The sequence below is a fragment of the Aulonocara sp. 'chitande type north' Nkhata Bay genome, linkage group LG16 (assembly GCF_057382095.1).
Source record: "Aulonocara sp. 'chitande type north' Nkhata Bay isolate Kocher_YH1m ecotype deep benthic linkage group LG16, A_spYH_male_GT1.1, whole genome shotgun sequence".
NCBI lineage: Eukaryota > Metazoa > Chordata > Actinopteri > Cichliformes > Cichlidae > Aulonocara > Aulonocara sp. 'chitande type north' Nkhata Bay.
The window spans coordinates 39,273,055-39,296,269 of NC_141359.1; the positions used below are offsets into that span (position 1 = coordinate 39,273,055).

The 23,215-nt window shown below is 42.6% G+C and overlaps 2 protein-coding genes across 3 annotated transcripts; both read left to right on the forward strand.

Moving 5' to 3' along the window:
- Window positions 1-393: 393 nt before the first annotated feature.
- Window positions 394-5,481, forward strand: umps (uridine monophosphate synthetase). Its single transcript, XM_086267395.1, has 10 exons — window positions 394-828; window positions 1,466-1,619; window positions 1,967-2,091; window positions 2,201-2,388; window positions 2,495-2,586; window positions 2,722-2,882; window positions 2,962-3,079; window positions 3,175-3,350; window positions 3,440-3,554; window positions 4,015-5,481. Exons 1-10 carry the CDS (start codon window positions 679-681, stop codon window positions 4,191-4,193), a joined length of 1,458 nt encoding a protein of 485 aa, XP_086123521.1. The 5' UTR covers window positions 394-678; the 3' UTR covers window positions 4,194-5,481.
- A 14,683-nt stretch (window positions 5,482-20,164) lies between these two features.
- cryba2b (crystallin, beta A2b) lies at window positions 20,165-23,215 on the forward strand. Of its 2 annotated transcripts, XM_086266946.1 has the most exons (5): window positions 20,165-20,302; window positions 21,029-21,216; window positions 21,834-21,975; window positions 22,380-22,522; window positions 22,838-23,215. In XM_086266946.1, the coding sequence occupies exons 2-5, from the start codon at window positions 21,059-21,061 to the stop codon at window positions 22,983-22,985; spliced, it is 591 nt and encodes a 196-aa protein (XP_086123072.1). In that variant the 5' UTR covers window positions 20,165-20,302; window positions 21,029-21,058; the 3' UTR covers window positions 22,986-23,215. The 2 variants fall into 2 exon arrangements, with proteins under 2 accessions (XP_086123072.1, XP_086123073.1); XM_086266947.1 differs by lacking the exon at window positions 20,165-20,302 and having other exon boundaries at window positions 21,013-21,216.

Here is a 23,215-nt window from a genome sequence, read left to right on the forward strand (position 1 = left end):
TTCACTGTTAACTGTAACTACGCTCAAAGTGTTAATTCTATCTTATTTTAATAAATAAAACTGTCATATGCAAAACTAGGGTGGCACGTGGGGTGGCAAGAGATCATTTTAGGGTGGCACCACCCACCCCACGCCACCCCATGCCACCTTTCTCGATCCGCCCCTGGAATCATGGGCTTGCAGGAAGCCCTTTTATGACCGAAACTCTTAAAGTTAAAAGATAATAAAACATACAATATGTTTTCACCAACCAAATCGATTTGACGTTATTTTTTGAATACATGGCTTATGAGCATGGCGGAGGTCTGTGCTTTTATTTTGAAGGGCTATTACGCTGACGCGGGTATTTTCTCATCCATACGTCTTCTTCTGGATGTGCTGGAGCCTATCACAGCTGAGAGGCTGGACAGCAGCCTGTCGCAACGTTATTTATTCGAGTCTTCATTTTTGAACTTTCACAAACAACGATTCTTTCTACCAGGCTTCTTCACGTTTCTTCACTGAGCTACGCGACATTTGATCTGTAAACATTAAAAGCTCTTAAAACGGACATTGACGCTTTTATTCTGAAAGGTTTAGCGGAAGTTTTTGTATTACCGTAACTGGGGTAGCGCGAATTGGACGAGCAAGTTTTGAGGACGAGTGAAAGTGCAGCCGAAGCTCGTAAATACGGAGAGAATGGACGGCGCTTCAATTGATAGTTTAATCCTGAAGCTCCACGACGTGAACGGAGTGAAGTTCGGGGAATACAAGCTGAAGAGCGGCCTGATGACACCCATTTATATCGACCTGAGGGTGCTCGTGTCCCACCCCGCGCTCATGAACCAGGTAACACGTGCTGTCTTCGTGACTGCAGAACAGAACAGCTTAAAGCGATACCGGACACACGAAACGTCTGCCGGATGCACTTTTTAAAGGCAAAAGTATCTGTGTAGGCACTCGTCAGTTCCTGTGTAATATTCATACTCACGTGGTTTATTTCACGGTAATGCAGCAGACACAATGACTGAGTTTCAGGGATCCCCTCCTTTCACGGAAAATAACAGTTAAAACAGATAAGACTGGACCTCTCACCAGCTAATCACTCACTCCAGCCTCAATAATCGTTACAGGAATCAGCAGCTTTCTGAAGCAATACCGCTCTTCAAGTCACTCAGGATAAGACTCATTTATTTAGATTGGCTTTTAATTAGATTTGTGCTGTGTGTTTTATTGTTAATGTATTTTATGTATTTCTGTTTTATATTACTGTGAAGCACTTTGTGGTTTTTATCCTGTGAAAAGTGCTATATAAATAAATTGATTTGATTTGATGAGCGTTTCAAACCATTCAGCCTTAAACAGCCGGTCATTTAACTGTATCAGCTTTTTAACATTTTATTAGAAGTTCATCATCTGCAACACATCACTCTAAACTGGTCTTTTTTTCTGACAACAGACCCAAACTACTGTTTTTTACTTCCAGGTGGCAAATCTCATCTACAAGCGAGTGCAGGAAGAGGGTCTGCAGTTCGACTCTGTGTGTGGGGTTCCTTACACAGCCTTGCCTTTGGCCACAATTATCTGCTCACGACATGAACTGCCCATGCTCATCAGGCGGAAGGAGGCCAAGGACTACGGTGAGCCGCTCTCAGCTGATCAGGTTTTCAAAAAAATAAAAAACAATGCTGCCACTACAGGCTCTGATTAAACTTGCTGTCCAGATGTTTGAAAAACCTGAAGCCTCAGGCAGTACCCCCGCTGAGGTGTGCATGAATACACAGGTGTCCAGTGTAGGCAGACATTAAACTCTCTGAAATCCCAGTTCAATGGTACAGAACCTGCGTAAACCAAACCTAAAAAATAAAATGCAAAGCAAGAAAGTGCATGCTTCATCTTGCATGCTGTATTGTTGGTTAATATTTCATAGTTTGAGAATTACTGTAAGTTTGTCCTTCAGTATTTGCCTTCTGTATCTCTGCTTCAGGAACCAAACGGCTGGTGGAGGGGTCGTTCCGTCAGGGGGATACGTGCCTGATCATTGAGGACACGGTGACCAGCGGCACCAGCATCCTGGAGACTGCCGAAGTGCTCTACAAAGAGGGACTGAAGGTCCAGAATCTAACCTTACAGTAAAGATAATAATATCATAGTTACGCTGTACTGATGTCATCAAGAGCAGCAGTACACAAGAATGACCTCTGACATGTTTTTATTCAAGGTGACGGATGCAATTGTGCTAATGGACAGAGAGCAAGGTGGCGTGGAGATGTTGGCATCAAAGGGAATCAAGCTCCATCCCATCATCCCCATATCTCAGCTGCTCCGTGTGCTGCAGGCAGCCGAACGCATCGACGCCCAAACCGCCCAGATTGTCCTCGAGTTCATCCAGGACAACAACACTTTCAGGTACAACTCTCCAGACGTTTTCCCCCGGTGTAGCTGGTGTGTCTGCTTGCATTACGCTACAATCTAGAAACTGTCTGGTGAAACTGTCACCTTGACTCACTCTCAGGCCCAAGAATGGCACAGACTCTCCAGCCAGCAAGAAGCTGTGTGTGGAACAGAAGCTGGAGCTCAGTTATTCAGAAAGAGCCAAGTTACCAAGTATGTAGTCTTAAATTATTTAGTTATTTCACGTCAAAACAGAGACTGGTGGTGTTTTCACTGAGCTCCACACACGTGCTGTGTCTGCTCTTGCTCTTTTATTTTCTCATTTTCTTTTCCTTCTGTTGTCTGCAGACATCCATCCTCTAGCATCAAAGCTGCTGAAGATTATGGAGGAGAAACAGTCCAATCTTTGTGTGTCTGCTGATGTAACCAGCAGCGATGAGCTGCTCCAGCTGGCCGAGTCGCTCGGTCCAAAGATCTGCATGCTGAAGACCCACGTAGACATCCTCCAGGTACAGCGGGATCAACTAAAACCTCAAATCTGTACATGCAACAAACAAACTGATGGTTTTTTTCCATATGTGTTAACAGGACTACACATTAGCCTTTATTCAGAAAATGCAGGCCGTGGCAGAAAAGCACAACTTTCTTATCTTTGAAGATCGCAAGTTCGCGGACATCGGGAACACAGTCAAGCATCAGTATGAGGGTGAGACGATTTCACGTCTTTTGGTCGTGTAAATTCAAAGTGACTTAAAAATGTCTCCAAAGTAGTCGAACGCTGTGATCTTGTCTTTTCTCCAGGTGGTTTGTACCAGATTTCATCGTGGTCCCACATAGTGAATGCCCACGCAGTGCCGGGGCCGGGAGTGGTGAAAGGTCTGAGCGCTGTAGGGAAGCCTCTGGCCCGAGGCTGTTTGCTCATAGCTCAGATGAGCTCCCAGGGATCGCTGGCTGCTGGTGAATACACGAAGGCTGTGGTGAGCTCATTTCTGTGTGCTCTTCTTCTAAGTTTGTTTACATGTGCTTTGTGTTCTTTTCAGTTTACAGCTGCTTTGTGTTTTCATAGGTGCAAATGGCAGAGGAGCACTCGGACTTTGTGATTGGGTTTATCTGTTGCACTAAACTCACAGAGAGGCCAGAGTTCATCCACATGACCCCCGGGGTGCAGATGCAGGCGGGAGGTAAGTCTGACAGCTTTTACTGAACTTTGAGCTGACGTTTCTTTGTTTATCATCATTTTTTCCACTTATATTCATCATACTAAAAGAACTACGAAGTGAGTTGTGAATGCACTGTCTATATGAAATCCACCCTACTGAAGATACATGGATACACAGTGCATGCACTCAGTGCTACATCCCTTGTTGTTGTAACCCGAGGAATCACACACGTCCCATCAGGAGATTCAGAGAGTTGTGTTAACTCGTTCGAGGTTTTTATAAAGTTCAGGCCAAACTGCACCTCAGGCAGCCTTGCACTCCGCTTTTTGCCTCTTTATGGTGCCATGACTCATTTCTAACACAGGGTGGTGCTGTAGTACATGAAACTAGTGCCGCCCCTGCTATTGCTGATCTCCCAAAGTCTGTATCAGTCTCCTCTAAACCTACTTTCCCTTCTCTCGGCCTCCCTCCCCCCTTACAGGAGATTTGCTGGGCCAGCAGTACACCACTCCAGAGGAAGTTATCTACAGCAAAGCCTCTGATGTCATCATCGTGGGACGAGGCATTTTGGCAGCATCTGATAGGGTGGAAGCTGCGGAGTTGTACAGGAAGTCGGGCTGGGATGCTTACAGAAAGAGAGTGGGCCAGAGCAGCATCTAAGTAACTCTCTGACTCGAGTTTCAGAGTGCACCTGTGACGAGGACCTGTGCAGCTGATCAGAGTGTTTTGAAGGCAGCGTGTAATTATGCACACGCTACCGTTCACTTCAGGTATCACTGCCACATCAGTGTGCAACACTACAGTGTTTGACACTTGGAGCGTGTTCTTGGCAGGTGTGCGTTTTACTGTTGATCTGCTGCTTTAAATGTTTGTGATTCATTCCTTTTAAATTTGTTGCACAACTTGAACTGATTTCTAATCTCAATGTTTTTTCTGATCAGGTTTCAGTAGTTGGTTTTAAATAATGGATTGAGGTCATTCCTCCGGTCTGAGTACTACAGTGACGATTTCGAAATGGAGATTCACTTAAAATAGTGCAGGATGTCTCTTACAGCACGAAAATGACCACATCGTGTAGCTCTGTGTATGTCACAAAACCACCACCCCTTGCATGCTGTTATATCAGTGCTAAAACACTAGATAGAAATGCTACAATATTTTGTGGGGGTGGTGTGACTGTGAGCTCTGTCTCCTGCGTTTGAATCACCAGCCAGCAGGGGGCTCTGTTTGGGGTTTGTTCCTTCTTTCTGGGCTTCCAGGGGTTCTCTCCGACTTCCTCCCGCACTCCACAAACTTGGGATACCCTCCAATCCCTGCGTGACCCTGAATTGGAGAAGAAGAAGAAGAAGAAGAAGAAGGACACTAATAGTTCAAGCTTCAAGTTCAGGGCATTTTTAATTCACAGAGGTTCTTCATTAGTCTTCACGTGTTCACAAACAGCGTAAATCCCATGAAGGAGCCTTTTAACTGCACCTGCGTGTACTGTTGGTGGATTTTGCAGTTAGTCACAGTGCTGAACAAACTGAATGATGATTTAACTCTTGATTTTGGGAAATACTTAATTTTAGGTACTACGGACCCGCTCAACAATGTTTTAACCCCTGCACTTGTTTGGTTATTAGTTGATTATTAACCTCAGATTACTGTGACTTGGACGAGGGAAAGCTGAATGGAGCTCATACCTGTCTCTATTAGATCTATTGTCTGCCGTCCTTATCGTTTCACATACATAAATAAATGATCTTTATATAAATTTATGACTCTTCTTTCTAAAGACATTAGCTAGCTTGTGCCTTGGAGCCACGGCGGTTGCAGGGCAGGCACTACATGAGATAAAGGAGCTTCATATTAGAGTCAGTAGTTTTATTCTTTTGATGCTTTTCACCTCTGCAGATGGTTTTCACACCACAGGCAAATTCTTTTTCAATGAACTGTAAGAACAGTAACTGTAAATAAGTAGGACGAAGAAATGCATTTCAGGAAGAGGAATCATTCATGAATATGCCATTGTTTAGAGCACAGAGATGATGTTGATGATGATCCCTGTTTGTTGTCCTCAAAGTCGAAGGTGGTGCTTCTGTGACTCTCACGGGTTTTTCCAGTTCCTCTCACAGGTGACGGTTCCTGCATACAAAAGAAATGGTGCCCACTGGTTTTAAACTTCCCCAAGTGTAACTTCACCAATAATAATAATTTAGAAAAGGGTTTCTCTTACTAAGCCATCAAATAAAAGCATGGAAACAGTGTGTGTCATATGGTTATAAAAAACAGGCAAATGCAGAGACTTGCATTTAAATAAAGTGTCTCTTGTCTTAATCATATGTGACCTGGTTGTGGTTACGTTCACCGTCAGTATGCAAAGGCCCATTTTGAGGCAGGAAAAACCCTGCAGATGTCCGTTTAGATTCAAATGTGGGGAATTTGGAGGCCACAATAACACCTTGAAGTCTTTTTGAATTTTTCTTTTTTTGGAAACCACAATGTTTTTTTCCCCATGTGGAAGCGTACGTCGTGCCATGGAACATCACGCTTCTTGTGCTGGCTTTCCTTCTTCCCATAATGCAAACTGCTGTGATGCGCAGTCACCTCGTCACCCATATGATGTCAAAGAATGTCTAGATGGACACAGTCAAACAGTCAGGTCTCTCACATGCCCAGTGTAGGTCGTTTGGTCATGTAATTAAAAACTCTGTGTGTGCTAATATGCACTGTGACACCAGCACTGAGGGTTTCACTGTGTGGTGCTGCTCCTGTGGGATTGTACTGTCCATGCACACTCATGAGCTCTGGGTGTCCATGACCCTTGGCACCGGTTCACCGGTTGTCTTTTCTTGGACCTCTACACTCAGAAAACTAAAGGTGCCAACTGGACCCAAAAGTGGTTCTTTAGACTGATGCCATAGAAGATGCCACAAAGAACCTTTCAAACAATGGTTCTTTGAAGAACCATTTCTTTCAGTGGTTCGTTGAAGAACCTTTAGAGGCACCCCAAAGAACCATCAAGAAAAGGTTCTTTGGGATGCCTTTAATGGTTTTTCAAAGAACCTTTTTTTCAAAAGGTTCTTTAAAAACCATTTTAAAGAACCTTTTTTGAGTGGTTCTTTAAAGAACAATTTTAAATCTTTCAAAATAAAATGTATCATAAATTGGATCTGAGTACAGTAAAATAAATACGAGCACAGCATAGACATATATCAATGGTTTCGTAGTTACCAAAAGCTAAAAACGCATTTTAACCCTCAGCACAACATCACTACTAATACATGTCACATATTAGTCATTTAAACAGTAATAATTCAATATTTTTACTATACTATAAATAAATATATATAAATACTATATCTATAGATAACGCAACAATTATTACATGTATTAATAACACCTGCAGTTGTTTCAGTTTTTCACAGGTGTTTCCTGTCAGCTGGTCAACCTCACTCAGGTGGACATCCATATCAGCCAACCAAACGACAAGCTCCTCCCTCTGTGCTCCTACTGAGACAAAGAGCTGAGAGAGAGAGAAACGGGGTCAGTTATAAAGAAGAGAGAAACCCTCCTCAGAAGGTCTGACTCGCATACCTGCAGTCGACCTGTGATGGACTCCAGTTTGGCGTTCACGTCATCCCAGTGGCGGCCGCACTCCCTCGCCAATGCCAGCAGCCGAGTCTGCAGGGTGCCCCTGTTCGACTCCTCCTGGTCAGGCTCTCCAGCTGGATGAGCCGAGGTCCTGCCTCTCGCCGCCTCTGAACACACAAGCACAAATTGCATCTGAAGCAGGGGGTGCAGCTTTTTTTTTTGTTTTGCTATTCTTTTCTAAATCCAGGCTTGATCACGTGGAGGTATTTGGAAAACTTTTCTGGCGAGATTGTTGTCTTGCAGAAAGTCAAATCAAATGTATGCGATACACAATCACTTCACAAGAACACATTATTAAAACAAGTCCAGTTCTTGCCTGATTTTAAGTGAATTCTGCATCAAAACAGGGTAACAGAATTAAAACGAGTGTTTGCAGCAAATGTGAGCACAAAGCCTCACTTTGTACCAGCCTGCTATTACAGTTCTCCTCTAAACTTTCCTGTTTTCAAGGCACAACTTGGAGCTGCTGTACAAATCTTATGGATACACGCTAAATGAAACAATAGTGTGCACGACTCCAGATTCTGATCCCTCGTCCTAACATGGTCCCAAAAGGCTCACAAAAAACACCATAGCAACAGCAATAAAGCAAATGTTGAGGCTTCAAAATACAAAGTTCACAAACCAATGGCTGACATGGGTTTTATCATAGGGGTGATAAATATATAACATATTGTCGTAAGACTAAAAGTATAATACGGATTTTAGTCTGAGAGATTTGATGTTCATTCGCCTGCAGGTGCACTTTACCTGACTGCTCCGCTTTCCACAACGTTTTGCACATCACTATCTAATACAGGAAGTAGGTGAACTAAAACAAGTCATCTTTCTCTGTGAGAGGACCATATTAATGAAACCAACCCCAATGACACCATAGAGATCACTAAAGATGCTCCTGCTGCTTTTCTTCCTCCTCATCCTAAGCTTCCTTCTCCTTGTCCTCGACTTCCATCCCACTGTAATTCAATCAAAGGCTACGTTCACACTGCAGGCGAAAGCGCATCAAATCCGACTTTTCTGACCCTATGCGACCCATATCCGATCATGCTATGACAGTGTCAACTGTACAAGTTCGATAGTTTTAAATCCGATCTGGGTCACTTTCGTATGTGGTCCTGAATCCGACACATATCTGATGTTTTAGAAAGCGACTGCTGTTTGATGGTCAGGTCGCATTAAATCCGTCTTTTACGTCACTGACACAAGACAGACGCCAACTATCAGCGCCAGAGAAGACGACGTGAACGCTTCCTGTCCATCCAGTGAAACTGTTGAGAAGACGACGTTGGAGAAACGTGAACATTTTCTTTGTACTGTATAATCTGCAGATTCTGACAGAAATCTGCAGCTATCCTTTGAAGCAGCGCTCCTCTAAAACAGCAACAAGGGTCATTATTAGGCCAAATGTAAATAACAAAATAACTTTATAACTTAAAGCAAAATTGGGAAACGTAAAGTCCGAAACAAGTCTTTATATTAAGGTGCATCAGTCAAACTGTTGTTCTGGGTCTAAACTGAGCGCGTTGTGTGTGACGTCTTCTTTTGCGCATGCAAATAGTATAGTAAATAGTAATATTTTATTAAAATTTCAAACTAAAGTACAGTATTTGAATGTGTGCATTGTGTCTACTGTTTGTTAACTGACAATATTCATAAACATCTTAATAACAAATTCCATATTCTATTACCACATTATTTGTGATCAATGGGTTGGCGGGGTTAGGGGTGTGTGTGTGTGTGTGTGTGTGTGTGTGTGTGTGTGTGGGGGGGGGGGGTCTTTAGGCTTTGGCCCCCACACCTGCCACCAGTATATTTTTAAGCACGTATTTCTAACTTTTAATTGAATATTCAGTTTCCTACCATCTGCTCTTAAAGGGTAACCTGAGGGAGGTAACCCACCCTCCCCCTTCGCACACACATGCACACAAACAAAACACAGTAGAATTCACACACAGTAGAATTCACACACAGTAGAATTCACAGCCTCATTATAGTGAATAAATATTTATGCCATTTTACACCATCAAACTTAGACAGCTAAGGATGAAGAACCTTTGGTTCTTTAAAGAACCATTTGTAATAGCTGAAGAACCATCTACAAAATAAAAAGGTTCTTTGACGTAGGATGGTTCTTTAAAGAACCACGAAGACATCTGAAGAACCATTTAAGAACCATAATGTTTCTGAGAGTAGTGGCAAGTATACAAGCAGTCCTCATCAACCACTGAATCTTACAAACCCATAACACAACTTAATGTGTTTTGTTAGTAATACCTTTTAAATACCTTAATTTTTAATACTTTCTAAAGCAAATTGCTTATCAGTGTGAAGCAGCCTTATTAAAGAAAAGCCTTGTGGTGTCAAATTTTCTCTATAACAGCCACAAAAGATAAAAGTCTTTCCAAGGATCTCTCCTTTTAACCTATAGAAACATGAAAATAGGAAAACAAGTTTATCACAAGATCATAACAAGGAGTTAAAACTAGAGTCCACAGCAGAATAAGCTGTTTGACATTGGCAGAGAAGATTTAACGAGGTTTTCATGGGCACAACCTACATACGCAGCTCTGCTGCTCAACCAACAAATGCATTTTCCCACAAATGTAGCTCCATTAAAGGGGAAACAAACAGACCTTCCAACAGTACAAGATTTACTGCCAAGAAGCAGTTACAGCAAAGAAATCATCACCCAAACACACACTTCACTACACACTTCCTCACTTTTTATATCATAAATTTATATCAGTGCACTTTGTATTGTACAGGTGAGAGCCTATAATATTATTCAGAGAACCTGGATGATTACCTATGAGGAAGAACTTGGCTACAGAGGGTAGAAAAAGGTCCCTTTGAACAGGAAGCCTCTGAAGGGTAGCCATCTGCCTTTCCAGTGGAGTGAGAAGAAAGCCGTGTGAATAGAAGAGCACTGAGAGACAACAACATGAGAATAAACAGGTGGGTGGGCTGGTAGGGACAGTTCAGCGATATAGATGAGCGGGAGCTTTAGTACAATAATCCAAAATCATTTGTATCTATTTTTTTCCTGACGTTGTAGTTTTCAGATTTAGATATACTGGACTCACTGAAATATCTGAATGAATGAATACATCTAAACACTAATATCCTTTCCAGTGTTCTCTTTGGGTAAATGTGTATGAAGATATGTTTCCTGGTGGATTTCCCACCAAATTTAAACACCAAACTTTTCCTCCACTAACTCTGAGACGATTTTCCCTCAGAGTTACAGAGCAAGGTGTGTCGCTCTGCAGCAGAAAGTTATTTGCAAGGCAGATAATATGAAAATGATTCCCACACAGACGCTGAATGAGACAAAACGAGCAGGTTGGCAGGTAGCTACGTTACAATGAACCCTTTTACAGTTCAGTGCAGGCACAAAGGTCGTTGCCCGGCACGGAGAAGAGGAGGGAGGGGGGGCTTTGGATGGAGAAAAGGCGTTAGTAAGAATAATTCATTTTGTGTGGGTGTTTGGTGTGACCTCCCATCAACACACACACACACACACACGTAGAGACAACCCTCCCCCTTTATGTCAATATTGGATCAGAGTAACGCACCATGCGACAGGTGTCTGTGCCTGCCCCGAGGATCCACTTTGAGGGGTGGAGAAAGGAAAAGAGTGAGCCAGTGGAGAGAGAGAGCGTGTAGAGGTATAAAAGGTGAGGTCTGAGGCTGCGCCTGCTATTATTTCTTTGCTTCTTCTAAAGGTAAGCTTTGAAGCTCCTCACTCGTTCCCTTTCAGAGAATCCATTCTGACAACTTTTGCTTGGTGCTGTAACTTTTTAAAATCTTCTCCTAAAGGTTGAACATGAAGAAGCCAGCTGATTTATGCCCATCACATCCCTCTCTGGACCGACTTACGCTGTGACCTTTCCCCGTTTGTCCGTATTTGCTTCACGTTGAGCCTCACGTACAATACCTGAAGATGAAGTTTTGTTCGTTCGGCTCGCGTTACGCAGGTACGGGTTGGCAACCGGAAAAGGCACAAGGATGACTTTTAGTTAGGGAAGATCACTGGGAAGCCTTTAAATGAGACGAATGATAATGTTGTTTCCTGCAACCAGTTCAAGGTGTTTTCATTGAATGTCCCAAAGGGGTAAGGACAGGTAGCTGAGTCAAAGTGTGGCCTTTGTTTTAGTAACTCCAGGGTGTTGTACATATCACTGAACAGGTAGATTGTCTCATTTGCATACAGCTGGCAGCAGGCAACGCTCTAAAGAAAGCAGTGGCAGCAGAAGCAGCTCACTACCTGACTGAACAAGTAACAATCATTCAAAGTCTGACGGGCAAAGACTCTTTTGTTGCCTCTGTGTTTGTTTAGAAAGGAACAAAGGTGCTCTGATGGTATAATAGATGTTGCAGTTTAAATCTGACATGTACTGTATATGTCTTTTCTTTTTTTTTTTACTGAAAAAGTAAAGATATCTAAGTAAGACTATGTATCCCAGACTCAACTCAATCCACATGTTCTGTCAAAAGCAGCCGCCTTAAACAGACACACCTGTCTGCTCACAGCAGCAGTAACAGCGTCAGTGACACACGCTATCACTGCTGCAAACGTGGGTAACTGACACTGGGACTGGGTCCAAGTAATAATCACTCACTGTTTTTTTTGTTTTTTTGGCGGGGGGAGGGGGGGTCAGTCAGTGGTTGAACCTGTCTTTGTGTGTTTGCCTAAACTGCCCCAGAGTGACACGAGTACGCACGGAGAAGGCTGACATTTACAGCGGCAGGGATCCGTAATTCCCTTTAGTGCTTTTTTTGATAATCATTTTCCTATTGGCACATTCATGATGACAGAACGTGTTTTCCACTGGGGGTCTGTATGTCACCATCCATCTCTTACGTCATAAAGAGAGACTGCAGGCAAGCACCAGAGAGCAGAGAGATGGGCTTAATGGGACGTTATGTTAGCCATTGACTAAACATTAACCACACACACACACACACACACACACACACACACACACATGGCAGACATCTGATAGAAGCCATCTGTTATTTAGAAACTGTGATGCATTATTAAGCCACCCCAATCCTAATATTCATGTTTTCGTTATTTTGTCTTACACTGAACATTATTTACACCTTTGTAGCATAAAGTGCTGTTTTGATCCACTAGCCTGAAGGCAGAGCTATAAGCTGTGCCCTGGGTGACGAATAAAGAGCTAAAAACACAAATTTTTATTACATATTTTAAAAAAAAAGTTTACACATCTAGTTCAACTATAGTACCCCCCCCCCCCAAAAAAACCCCTAAATCTACCAAACACTTAATTAAAACATACAAACTTTGTTTAACATCAGAGAAAAATGCATTGAACCTTAATTATACAGATACAGTTGTATATTCTTTCTAGGATTTCTAGGACTTCCTTGTGGCTCAAATGTTAAAGACTGTATAATTTTGTAATTAAGCTCTTTTGTGCTCCTTTTGCTATATTGTCCCTGCTAAATAGCACACACTCCTAATAAACTCCAAAAATACCTCATTTTTGCAGGATGGCTTGTGAGCAACATCATGAGAAAGCCTGTCCTGCATGTCATTCTTTACCTGAGAGCCTATTTGCCTCAGCTCGAATCGCCAGTCAATATTTGTTTAAAACCAGAGGAAGGGTAAGCTCACACTCCTCAGTATCCTGGTTACCTTGTCCCGACTGGTCCTGCTGCTGCTGCACCCTTCCAAGCAGCTCCAGCAGCTGCATTAGTTGCAGGTAATTTGTTTAGGAGTCACCGTGGAGGCCGGGCCACCTGGCTGGAACGAGTTGAAATAAACATAATGCCACAGTCATGAGTTTGGACCTGTTGGTTTTATCACCAGCGGCTCCCTCACTAACATATTTCCTCCACAGAAGATGAAGGAGAATTTTATTTGTATCACAAATGCATATTGTGTAAGACGACGTTACTCAGTAGCTCAGTCCTGTTATTGCTCCTCACGATGAATTTAGTTTTTTACTGAAGATTTAAAGCATGTTCGTATATCATGTAGCCCCTCACTCATGTTGCTAGCAGTTAGAAACAGTACTGTGAAAAAGTATTTGCTCTTTTCCCCACTGATAATTTAGTTTTGCATATTTGTCACATTTACAAGTTTCAGATCAAATAATTTGTAATATAATTATTAGTTATTAGCTTAATGAGTCCCCATTAAATCAAGAAATCACTTAAACAGAAGCTGTCTAACAAAGTGAAGTAGGCCATAAGAACTCAAAGAGCAGCACATCATGCCACAATCTAAAGAAACAGCTGAGAAACAAAGTCACTGACACCTGTCGGTCTGGGAAGAGTCACAAAGCCAGTCTAATTCAATTCAATTTTATTTATATAGCGCCAAATCACAATAAAAGTCGCCTCAAGGCGCTTCATAGATACAGAGAAAAACCCAACAATCATATGACCCCCTATGAGCAAGCACTTTGGCGACAGTGGGAAGGAAAAACTCCCTTTTAACAGGAAGAAACCTCCAGCAGAACCAGGCTCAGGGAGGGGCGGGGCCATCTGCTGTGATTGGTTGGGGTGAGAGAAGGAAGACAGGATAAAGACATGCTGTGGAAGAGAGACAGAGATTAATAACAGATATGATTCAGTGCAGAGAGGTCTGTTAACACATAGTGAGTGAGAAAGGTGACTGGAAAGGAAAAACTCAATGCATCATGGGAATCCCCAGCAGCCTACACCTATTGCAGCATAACTAAGGGAGGATTCAGGGTCACCTGGTCCAGCCCTAACTATATGCTTTAGCAAAAAGGAAAGTTTGAAGCCTAATCTTGAAAGTAGAGATAGTGTCTGTCTCCTGAATCCAAACTGGAAGCTGGTTCCACAGAAGAGGGGCCTGAAAACTGAAGGCTCTGCCTCCCATTCTACTTTAAATACTCTAGGAACAACAAGTAGGCCTGCAGAGCGAGAGCGAAGTGCTCTAATAGGGTGATATGGTACTACAAGGTCATTAAGATGAGATGGGGCCTGATTATTTAAGACCTTGTATGTGAGGAGCAGGATTTTGAATTCTGGATTTAGCAGGAAGCCAAAACAGGAGAAATCTGCTCTCTCTTTCTAGTCCCTGTCACGACTCTTGCTGCAGCACTTTGGATTAGCTGAAGGCTTTTCAGTGAGTTTTTTGGACATCCTGATAATAATGAATTGCAGTCGTCCAGCCTGGAAGTAATAAGGCTTTGTGGCTCCAGTGAACAGTGCTGAAGCTTTCCAGGAGCTCAGAGAAGAGCCCAGAACAACATCTAAAGAACTTCAGGCCTCACTTGGCTCAGAAAGGGACCGGGAAAAAATATCCTCCGTGGGAGAGTCCAAGGAGAAAAGCACTGCTGATTTTTCTGCCAAAAAACATCTGGATAATCCCCGAGACTCCTGGGAAAATATTCTGTGGACTGACGAGAAAGGCTGAACTTTCTAGAAGGTTTGAGTTCCGTTACAACTGGATCAATCAACAGAATTTCATAACAAGAACATCAGAGCAACAGTTGAACATGGTGGTGGTTGTGAGATGGTCTGTGGCTGCTTTGCTGCTTCAGGACCGGGACAACATGGATTCTGCTCTCTGCCAGAGGAGTGGGCCACCAGTTTGTGCCCTGAAGCTCAAGAGCACTTGGGTTATGCAGCAGGACAATGATCCAAAATTCAGCACCAGTCTCTTATGAAACATCTGGCTCAAACAGATACGTACTGACCACGCTGTCCTGCTGAACAGTGAGCAGTTACTGTAGGAGAGAAAGGGAATATGGTAGCAGTTCACTCAGTTTCAAACAGCGACTGTTGCAAATGGAGGCTTTCATTTGACTAAAAAACCTAAATAAATGAAAGATTCACTTGTACCAGAATAACTGGAAAAGGTTGGAGGAGGAGAGAAATACCTGCTGATAGGACAGCACTTCATAGTGCAGCTGGACAATGATCCAACCCAAGAGTTCATCAGTGCTTTACAGAAACTGAAGACAAATCTGAAGACATGGAGACACACGCAAATAAGCAGCAACTGAAGTAGGCATATAGTAACGTTCATGGGTTTAAGAATTCATGCATTCATGCAAAGGATGAAGTTTGTCCAATTACTCTTGAGCCTCTACACATAAACAGGCTTTATTTTGGAAGACTTGATGAAATGATTTTGGCTAAACCTGGAAGGCTGCACTTCAATCACAGCTTGATTATCTGATATAAAACGTGGTGTGCTGTGCAGAAGCAAAGTTACAAGAACGATGTCATCGACTAAAACAGCTGTGGAGCTAGGCTACCTGTCAGCATTACTAACTGTGTCTCACATTTTTTCACCTCGAGCCCACTGTGGCATCTTTGTAAGTCCCTCCTTCTTTCATATCATCTTTTCAACGTACAGCTTGCTGGGTCTGAATGTCAGGGTGTCTTGGAGAGTTGGTGCATGTGCCAACCTGGCACACCTTACTACATTACTTCCTTGACTTACTCTGGGGCTCTGCTTGTACCTGCTTGCTGTATCATTGTTGGTTAAGCTGACTGGTTACCGTCCACCTGGGTAAGTTTGTCTGCCCAATCAGAGTAACACAGATAACATGCAAATATGCTAACATTAGTATCTACATTATGCCACTCTGTATCTCACTTAAACTGTTAGAAATAAATAAATGAAATGTATTTTACCTGCTGAGAAAGTTACCATGTTGGTAACGAGCTTACTTCTCAACCTGTAGATCTCTACACCTCACACCTCCACTGTATGACATTCCTATATTTCATACTTAATTCAAGTGGCTTACACTAATGCAAGCAAACAAAGGTCAAAGCAATCTGAAACTCTGACCAAGCTGCTTGTAATCGCAGCTTATGGTGGAAACTTTCAGGCCTTCTTGCTTGAAAAAGCCCTGCCTACCAGACATGGGTCATATTTTCTTATCTGAACATACAATTTCCTTTAAAATACACCGTTTTCAGGCCACCTCATCTGCAGAGTCTGTGTGAGAGGAAGCAAACATTAGCGCACAGCAAACATAGTATTTGAATGGTACTCAGCATGTCTGCTGGAGCTGCTGTTTATACCTTTGCAATTTACTTTGCAGTGTATTTAAACATGTGCGTGAGTTATTCTCTGTAAATGTTACTAACTCATTCACTGTTTTCCAGTATTGATCCGCTCATACAAATGCCCGAGTGAAATGCCCAAGCACATGTATCATTAGCATATTGTTTATTTTTAGGCTGTTCTGGAGTCATCCTGTTGTTACAGTTACATCCTGTTTTGCTCTTCCTCATGTTTTGTCCTGATCCACAGCGCAGTAAGTGCTGCATATAGAAAAAAAGGGGCAGCTACAACATTTTATATTGACTTTATGAATAAAACTTCACTGGGCTTGTCTGTTTCCTAGCTGCCTCTGCTGTGACCCTCTGCAGGGTTATACTGTATTAGTGCTATTAAGACAAGCGTTTGTGTCTGTTCAGCAGGAACATGATTACATTTGTGCCGTCTGCCAAACTGCTCAGTACTATCTGTAAATGGATGAGCGGAGTGAGGGGCTGCGTGTATGTGCTGCCTGTAGGCTATGTGCTGTTTCCTCTGACAGTTACTGATAATGAAAACTCATGCAAATGCCCAAGGCCTGTTCTCTCGCTCCCTCGGCTGGTCCTTGCCTCGGCTCTGTCGTGGCAGGGTGAGTGTTAATATTTTAAGTCCTCAGTCTCTGAAGAGTTGGCTGAACAAGCTGCTGGGTTTCTATTTTGAACTCAAATAAAAGAAAATGAGTTTTATCTCGGCACTTTGTCTAACTCCCTCAGGCAAACTTGCTTCTTTTGTGTTTGATCTGTCTGCTCAGACACCTGAATGATAACAGCAGCGTGCGCGCGTGAGCCTGTCGTCACAATTTAATCGTAATTGTCTACAGAAAACAATTACTATATATATATATGTATTTTTTTATTTTTTATTTTTTTATTTTACCGTGTAAATCAACTACTTGGATGTCCCTCCTGTCAGAGCAGCGGGGGCAAGAGGAGGCGTTACAGCAGATGTCCTGTTCACATCATCCTCACCTGGATTAGTCTCCAGGGTAACGTTCCACCTGAAGGAGGGCATTTATTCAGGGCAGTGTGTGTGTGTGTGTGCGTGTGTGCGCAGGTGCGTTCACTCACTATTCAAATAGTCCATACTCAAATTGACCCAGAAAACAAGCAGTGTTAATACACTCAGGGACAGACATCTGGAATATAACATTATACTCCAAAATATAGGTACTGATCTATTTAAATGTAGATATGTTTGAGAAGTTGTATTTAAATATTAAACTATGTGTTTAATATCTATTTTTGCCATTAGTTTCACAAACGTCACTTTTATCCCAATGCAGAATGCAGAATTGGAAGGACAGGGCTGGTAAACAACACTGAAACATTTATTTACACTTTCCCAGTAAATACTACTCCTCGCTCCATCACGCCCCTCGGTGCCTCTGTTTAATAGTAAAAAGGACCGTTATACCAAGCAGTTTGCTGGTGCATAAAAATTACCACCAGAATCTACTTCAATTATTTAAATAATTATTGTTATTATTTATTATTTATTATTATTTTGTTATTTATTTAATTATTGTTAAATAAAAAAACACACGTGGATGTGTGTTAATATTGTGTAATACCAAATTTAAGCCTCAGGAAAGCGTACGTGGGGGTGGTAGCTGGCACCGAGTCCTGTGAAATAATCAAATGTTCCATGACCTTTAGCCAGCAATGCAGAGCGGTCATCAGATAATAGCTCTCAGTGTATTTGCCACCGATATTTTGCATTTGACTGGGTGAATGAATGAAGGGGTGAACTTGTGACCTCTGCCAATCACGGGTCATTGTGGGATCTGGAAGAAGCAAGCGTTTCCTTTGATAAAAGAGGAGGAGAAAATAAAATAAATATATCCTCTGTGTACTACAGTACTGTGCACATCGTGACTCATCGTCTTAACTAATTTCATGACGGTTATTTTATGATAATTGTGTTTGTCTTTCACTCTAAACTAAGCTTCATGTTAAACTTTCTTTCTGTGTTGCCAGTGTGAAAATATCATTTGAGCAAAGATGAGTTAAAGCGGTTAAACGACATCACTGTGTGCTGTGTAGCTGGTGCAGCTCGTAGCCGCTTAGACAAACCATTTATAAGTTAGCAGAGGCAGCGCTGAAGCTACAGAGGAGAGGGAATTTGCTTTTGCGCTACCACTTGATGAACTATTATTAAACTTGACCCACAGCCGGTCAGCAGAGCAGAGCTATCGTATGACCAGCAGGAAGAAATGAATGGATTTGTTATACAGACAGATAAGGATTCAAAGTAGAACTGTACTGTACTGGCTCTGAGCTGGACTACACTGCCCCTCATGTATGCAAATCCCCACCAGCTGCATTTAACAGGGAAATAAGGTGTGTGTCAGTGTCAGGTTTGTGTTCATAGGTAAGGATATATCATTTATTTTACCTCGGTTTTAGCGTGTTCGGGTACACCGGGTCATTATGCTTCAAAACTGAACAATTCATATGGATTTTGTGCCCAAAAGGGAGGCAGGTCCCCACAACATGTCTGTGTAAACAGTTCATGATGTAGTATGTGCGCCTGCACACAGAGCATCTGTGCCTTTATAAGCCTTTCCTTTCACCTGCCATCACCTGCTCTGAAGGCAGGCTGGGTGACACAGGCTAATGCACACACACATGTGGAGTGAGGGGCAATGAATGGGCTATCAGCAGACAATGAGAGAGCTGTTTGTACAAGTAAGCAGCACAGACACACAGCGTGTACCCAGTCATAGCAAAATGAGCTCTTTACTGTATGTTTAGTGAGAAAAGAGGAATATTTACTCCTCCTCTTCCCACACAAACTGGAAAGTTTTCACTGAATTAACCGGAGAAACGGACTCAACTAACTGTCAACCTTAATTCATGATGTTCACTTTATTATGTTTGCCAGCTTCTGTGTAATAACCATTTTAGCCACTAGATGTCACCAATGATGAAGGAAAACTCAACCGCTTCTTTAATCATTGTTGTTATGATCAGGTGTTCAAACCTGCAAAAATGGACAGGTGATGCCTGTAGGTTTAACGTGGTCCGCATGTGATGAACTGTTCAACAGTTTTCAGTCAGCAGTGGAGCTGTTAGACAAATAAAGACAGACAGACAATAAAGCCTGTTCTGTTAATAAGAGGTGAAAAAGGTATACAAAGTACGTTGAGCTTGTTTTATTTATAACATTAAATGTCAAAGGCCATTCATACACATTTTTGGAGCTTCAAAGAATAAAAATAAAAATAGGAAAAATGGGGCAAAACATGCAAATATAATTACTACATCTGTAATACAGCTTTGATCAGTATTGTTAAAAAGCCAGATGACATTTAAAAGTAGAATAAACCTGAATAAGCTTCTTTTTTCAACAAAACGTACAACATAACCGTTTAGATCATGTTTGTTCTTCAGTGTACGTCAGAATGCTCATGTAGGTGGACTCATCAGCCTAAAGACAATTTCTTTATGTGTATGATGTGTATGATACACCTCTATGTGTGTTCTCATTTGTATAATTAAAACTGTGATTTGGTCTGATCCTAATCTGAAAAACAAAGCACTGCAGTTTTTACTACAGCACTTCACCCTCCAGTTCCTTCCAGAGCCGGAGGAAAAGAAAGAAAAACATGTCCTAGATGAAAGTGACACATGTCCTGGGCTCAGTGTGCGGCATTCCTTGGACCCTTTGCCACCTCGAGTTTAGGATCCAGTTTACCTACTGCAAAGAGTGAGGGGGAGGGGGAGGGGGAGGGGATCAGCTCCCAGAATGTGTCTATTGTCCCGCTACACCAATCAAACTGTTGTGTCAGTGCGTTGCCATTGTATAGTCCTGGGTCAGGTTGCCACTGACCGTGGCTGCCATATTGATGACTAAGTCAGTTTGGGGCTCTGAGGACAATGGTGCTCTGGAGCCTCCACAAAGCACGAGGCTAATGCTCCCCTTTCAGCCGGCCCGCTCAGCTGCTGAGTGTGCAAGGCTGCTGGGCAAATGGAGTGGCTCGGGTCCAGGGGGCCCAGCCCTATAAAAACACAGGCGAGGGTCTCTCCCCCGACATTGATTATACTGGATCTGTCCCACCTCAGTACCGTCTGTAAGTATCTCAGCACTGCCTCAGACTTAGCTGCAAGAAACAGTGACGGTGACAGCTTTGTGTACTAGGTGGAAGCGACAGGCAGCGAGACGCTCCTCACACTGTGGCTTTGGTAGTTAGTCTATTACAGACGCACTTTGTTAACATTAAAGAACTTTATCATGAGGACAGCTGTGTATTCCTATAATAAGCTGGCAAGATGATGCCTTTCGGGTGTGCTTGTGTGTGCCTTTTAAAGACAATGCAGGCGTTTATCTGAGTGCAGTGTTGTGTGCTTTTCCACCACAACAAAATCAAACGAGCCAGACTAGAAAGAGATGAAACTTCATAAGCTTTCACTCTGATTCTGGCTGGAAGTGGTTCTATCTGCCACGCTGGAGTCTCATGGTGCAGTTTATGAGCTGGAAACGTGGTTGCTGATTGAATCTCCATCTGATTGAATCTGTGCTTTAAGGAAATGGAAAAGCAAAGAATGAATGGAATTTTTCACTTGTGACACCTTTGGAGAGTGAGCTAAAAATAGATGCAACAAATGTTTTATTTTTCGCCAAGCTTCCAGATAAAGATTGCAGTTTTAGGATAATTTAGAGATGTGCCTGGCTCGCTGACGACCTCTACCCCACTGATTGCTCATGCTACCCGGGGCTTTAGTTGTGATTGTGTGATGGTGTTATTCCTAATCTGTTTTATGCTGAGGGTCTTTATTAAACTCTGTACGTTGTTCAGAGAGTAACCCCCGAGGGAGAAGCAGCAGCCATGAACACTCAACAGATGGAGCAGATGGGCCAGTTTAAGATCACAGTCTGGGAGGAAGAGAACTTCCAGGGAAAGCGCTGTGAGTTCATGCTGGAGTGCCAGAACATCATGGAGAGGGGCTTCAACAAGATCCGCTCCATCAAGGTGGAGAATGGACCGTAAGTGAAAGACACATTAAAGCTGTTTATACCTGTAAGCGCATTATGGATCAGCACTTTTTCTTTTTATATTTCAGTAGCAACATCTTGTACATTCATGTTTGTTCTCTTGAAATTTGAATCTCACTGACCTGAAAAGGTCGGACTAAAGCAGACAGGAGTCAAGAAGTGGAGCAGACAGAATAACAAAAACTCTAAATTATAACCTGCGCTGTTATTAGTTTGCTGCTTGGCATGTACTGCTTGCATGTGTGTGTGCGTGTGCATGCATCCAAGTGTGTCCCTGTTGTGATATGAGTTGGCTGCGTGCAGCTGCTGGCTGTGACTCGTGATCAGATAAAAAGGCCGGGGTGGGCACAGCCCGGCAGCGGCGGTGGAGGCAGGAGCAGTATCTAATGTTTGCTTTGTGCTCTGCAGTCACAAAAGGAGCTGCATGCTGCTTTTGTGAGCGCTGGACTCTATTGTTTAAGAAGGACGACAGTGTCAATATCATTGTGTTGTGTATTTAGTCGTCCATTAAAAGTTTTTATTGTTTAGTGTTCTTTTTTTATTTTATTTGGGGTTTATTCTGTCGTTTCCAGCACATTTAACCTCAGTGTTTCTGTCTCTTTTCTCAGCTGGGTGGGTTATGAGTACCCTGAGTTCCAGGGACAGCAGTTCATCCTGGAGAAGGGAGACTATCCTCGCTACGAGGCCTGGAGCGGAAATAGCAGCTACAGAACCGAGCACCTGCTTTCCTTCAGACCCATCAAGTGTGCTGTGAGTCCCTCCTCCTTTTCATTTATCTGTTTTCTCTTTTTATCAATCAGTCTTTGTAAGCGGTCTGTCTTCTCCACGCCTCCTGAGACATTAACCTCCCTCCTTCTTCTTGTGAATCCTGCAGATGTGTTTGCATATATTTATTTTAATGCATCACTTACAGGCTACTCATCCTGTGACGCTTCCTATCCTGTTAGCTTTAGAAATGTATTTTTTAAAGGTCTCTTTCCTTGTCTGTTGTTCCTTTAAAATAAATATGGAGCCATAGGTTCTATATGTTTTCTAATCAACCCTGAATAAAACCCTCATAGTTCTTAGCATTAACGTCCTCTTTATTTCTCTAATTACGTACCAACTATAATGTAATAAAACAGCTTCTAAATGAGTTGTTTGCTTCTCTGCAGAACCACAGTGACAGCAAGGTGACCATGTACGAGTGTGAAGACTTCCAGGGCCGTAAGTTTGAGCTGTGCGATGACTACCCATCCCTACAGGCCATGGGCTGGTGCAGCAAGGAGGTGCCCTCTATCAAAGTCAACTCAGGAGCGTAAGTTACACGTTTTTCTCTGTGTTCAACGTCTTTCCTTAAAATAAACAACACGTGCACGTGCTTTTACTTACATATTGTGCTCTTATTTTACTCAAGTTAGTTTTTAATTTAACACGCTGCTGCAAAATATAGCTTGACGAGCTGCACAGTCTCCTGACTTTGTGCAGTGTTATAAAATATATGAAGGCTCAACCTTGTAATTGCACTGAATTTACCAAAGTGCATTAAACTTTAAAGACTAGCAGAACCCAAAGATGCTTTACTGAATCCTTTGATGTGACCTCGACTCTAACCCTCCCTCCTTCTTTACAGCTGGGTTGCCTACCAGTTCCCTGGTTACCGTGGCTACCAGTACATCCTGGAGAGAGATAGACACCAAGGCGAGTACAGAAACTACAATGAGTACAGCACCCAGGCTCACACCAACCAGGTGCAGTCCATTCGTAGGATCCAGCACTAAGCCTCCACACTGCCGGCCTGACCCCACCTGAAAAAGAAACCCCTCCCCATAATCGCTCTCTCAACTTGAACCCTGGACAGATCGCTGTCACAGAACAGTAGATGGACAAACTCTTTCTATCACTCTGTGGCTCTGCATGTATGGATATCTAAGTACCTACTTCTACTATCATGCTGAAGCATGTTCTTGAAATTCTTGAAATAGGAAATAAAGGCTTTTCTTCAAAACTA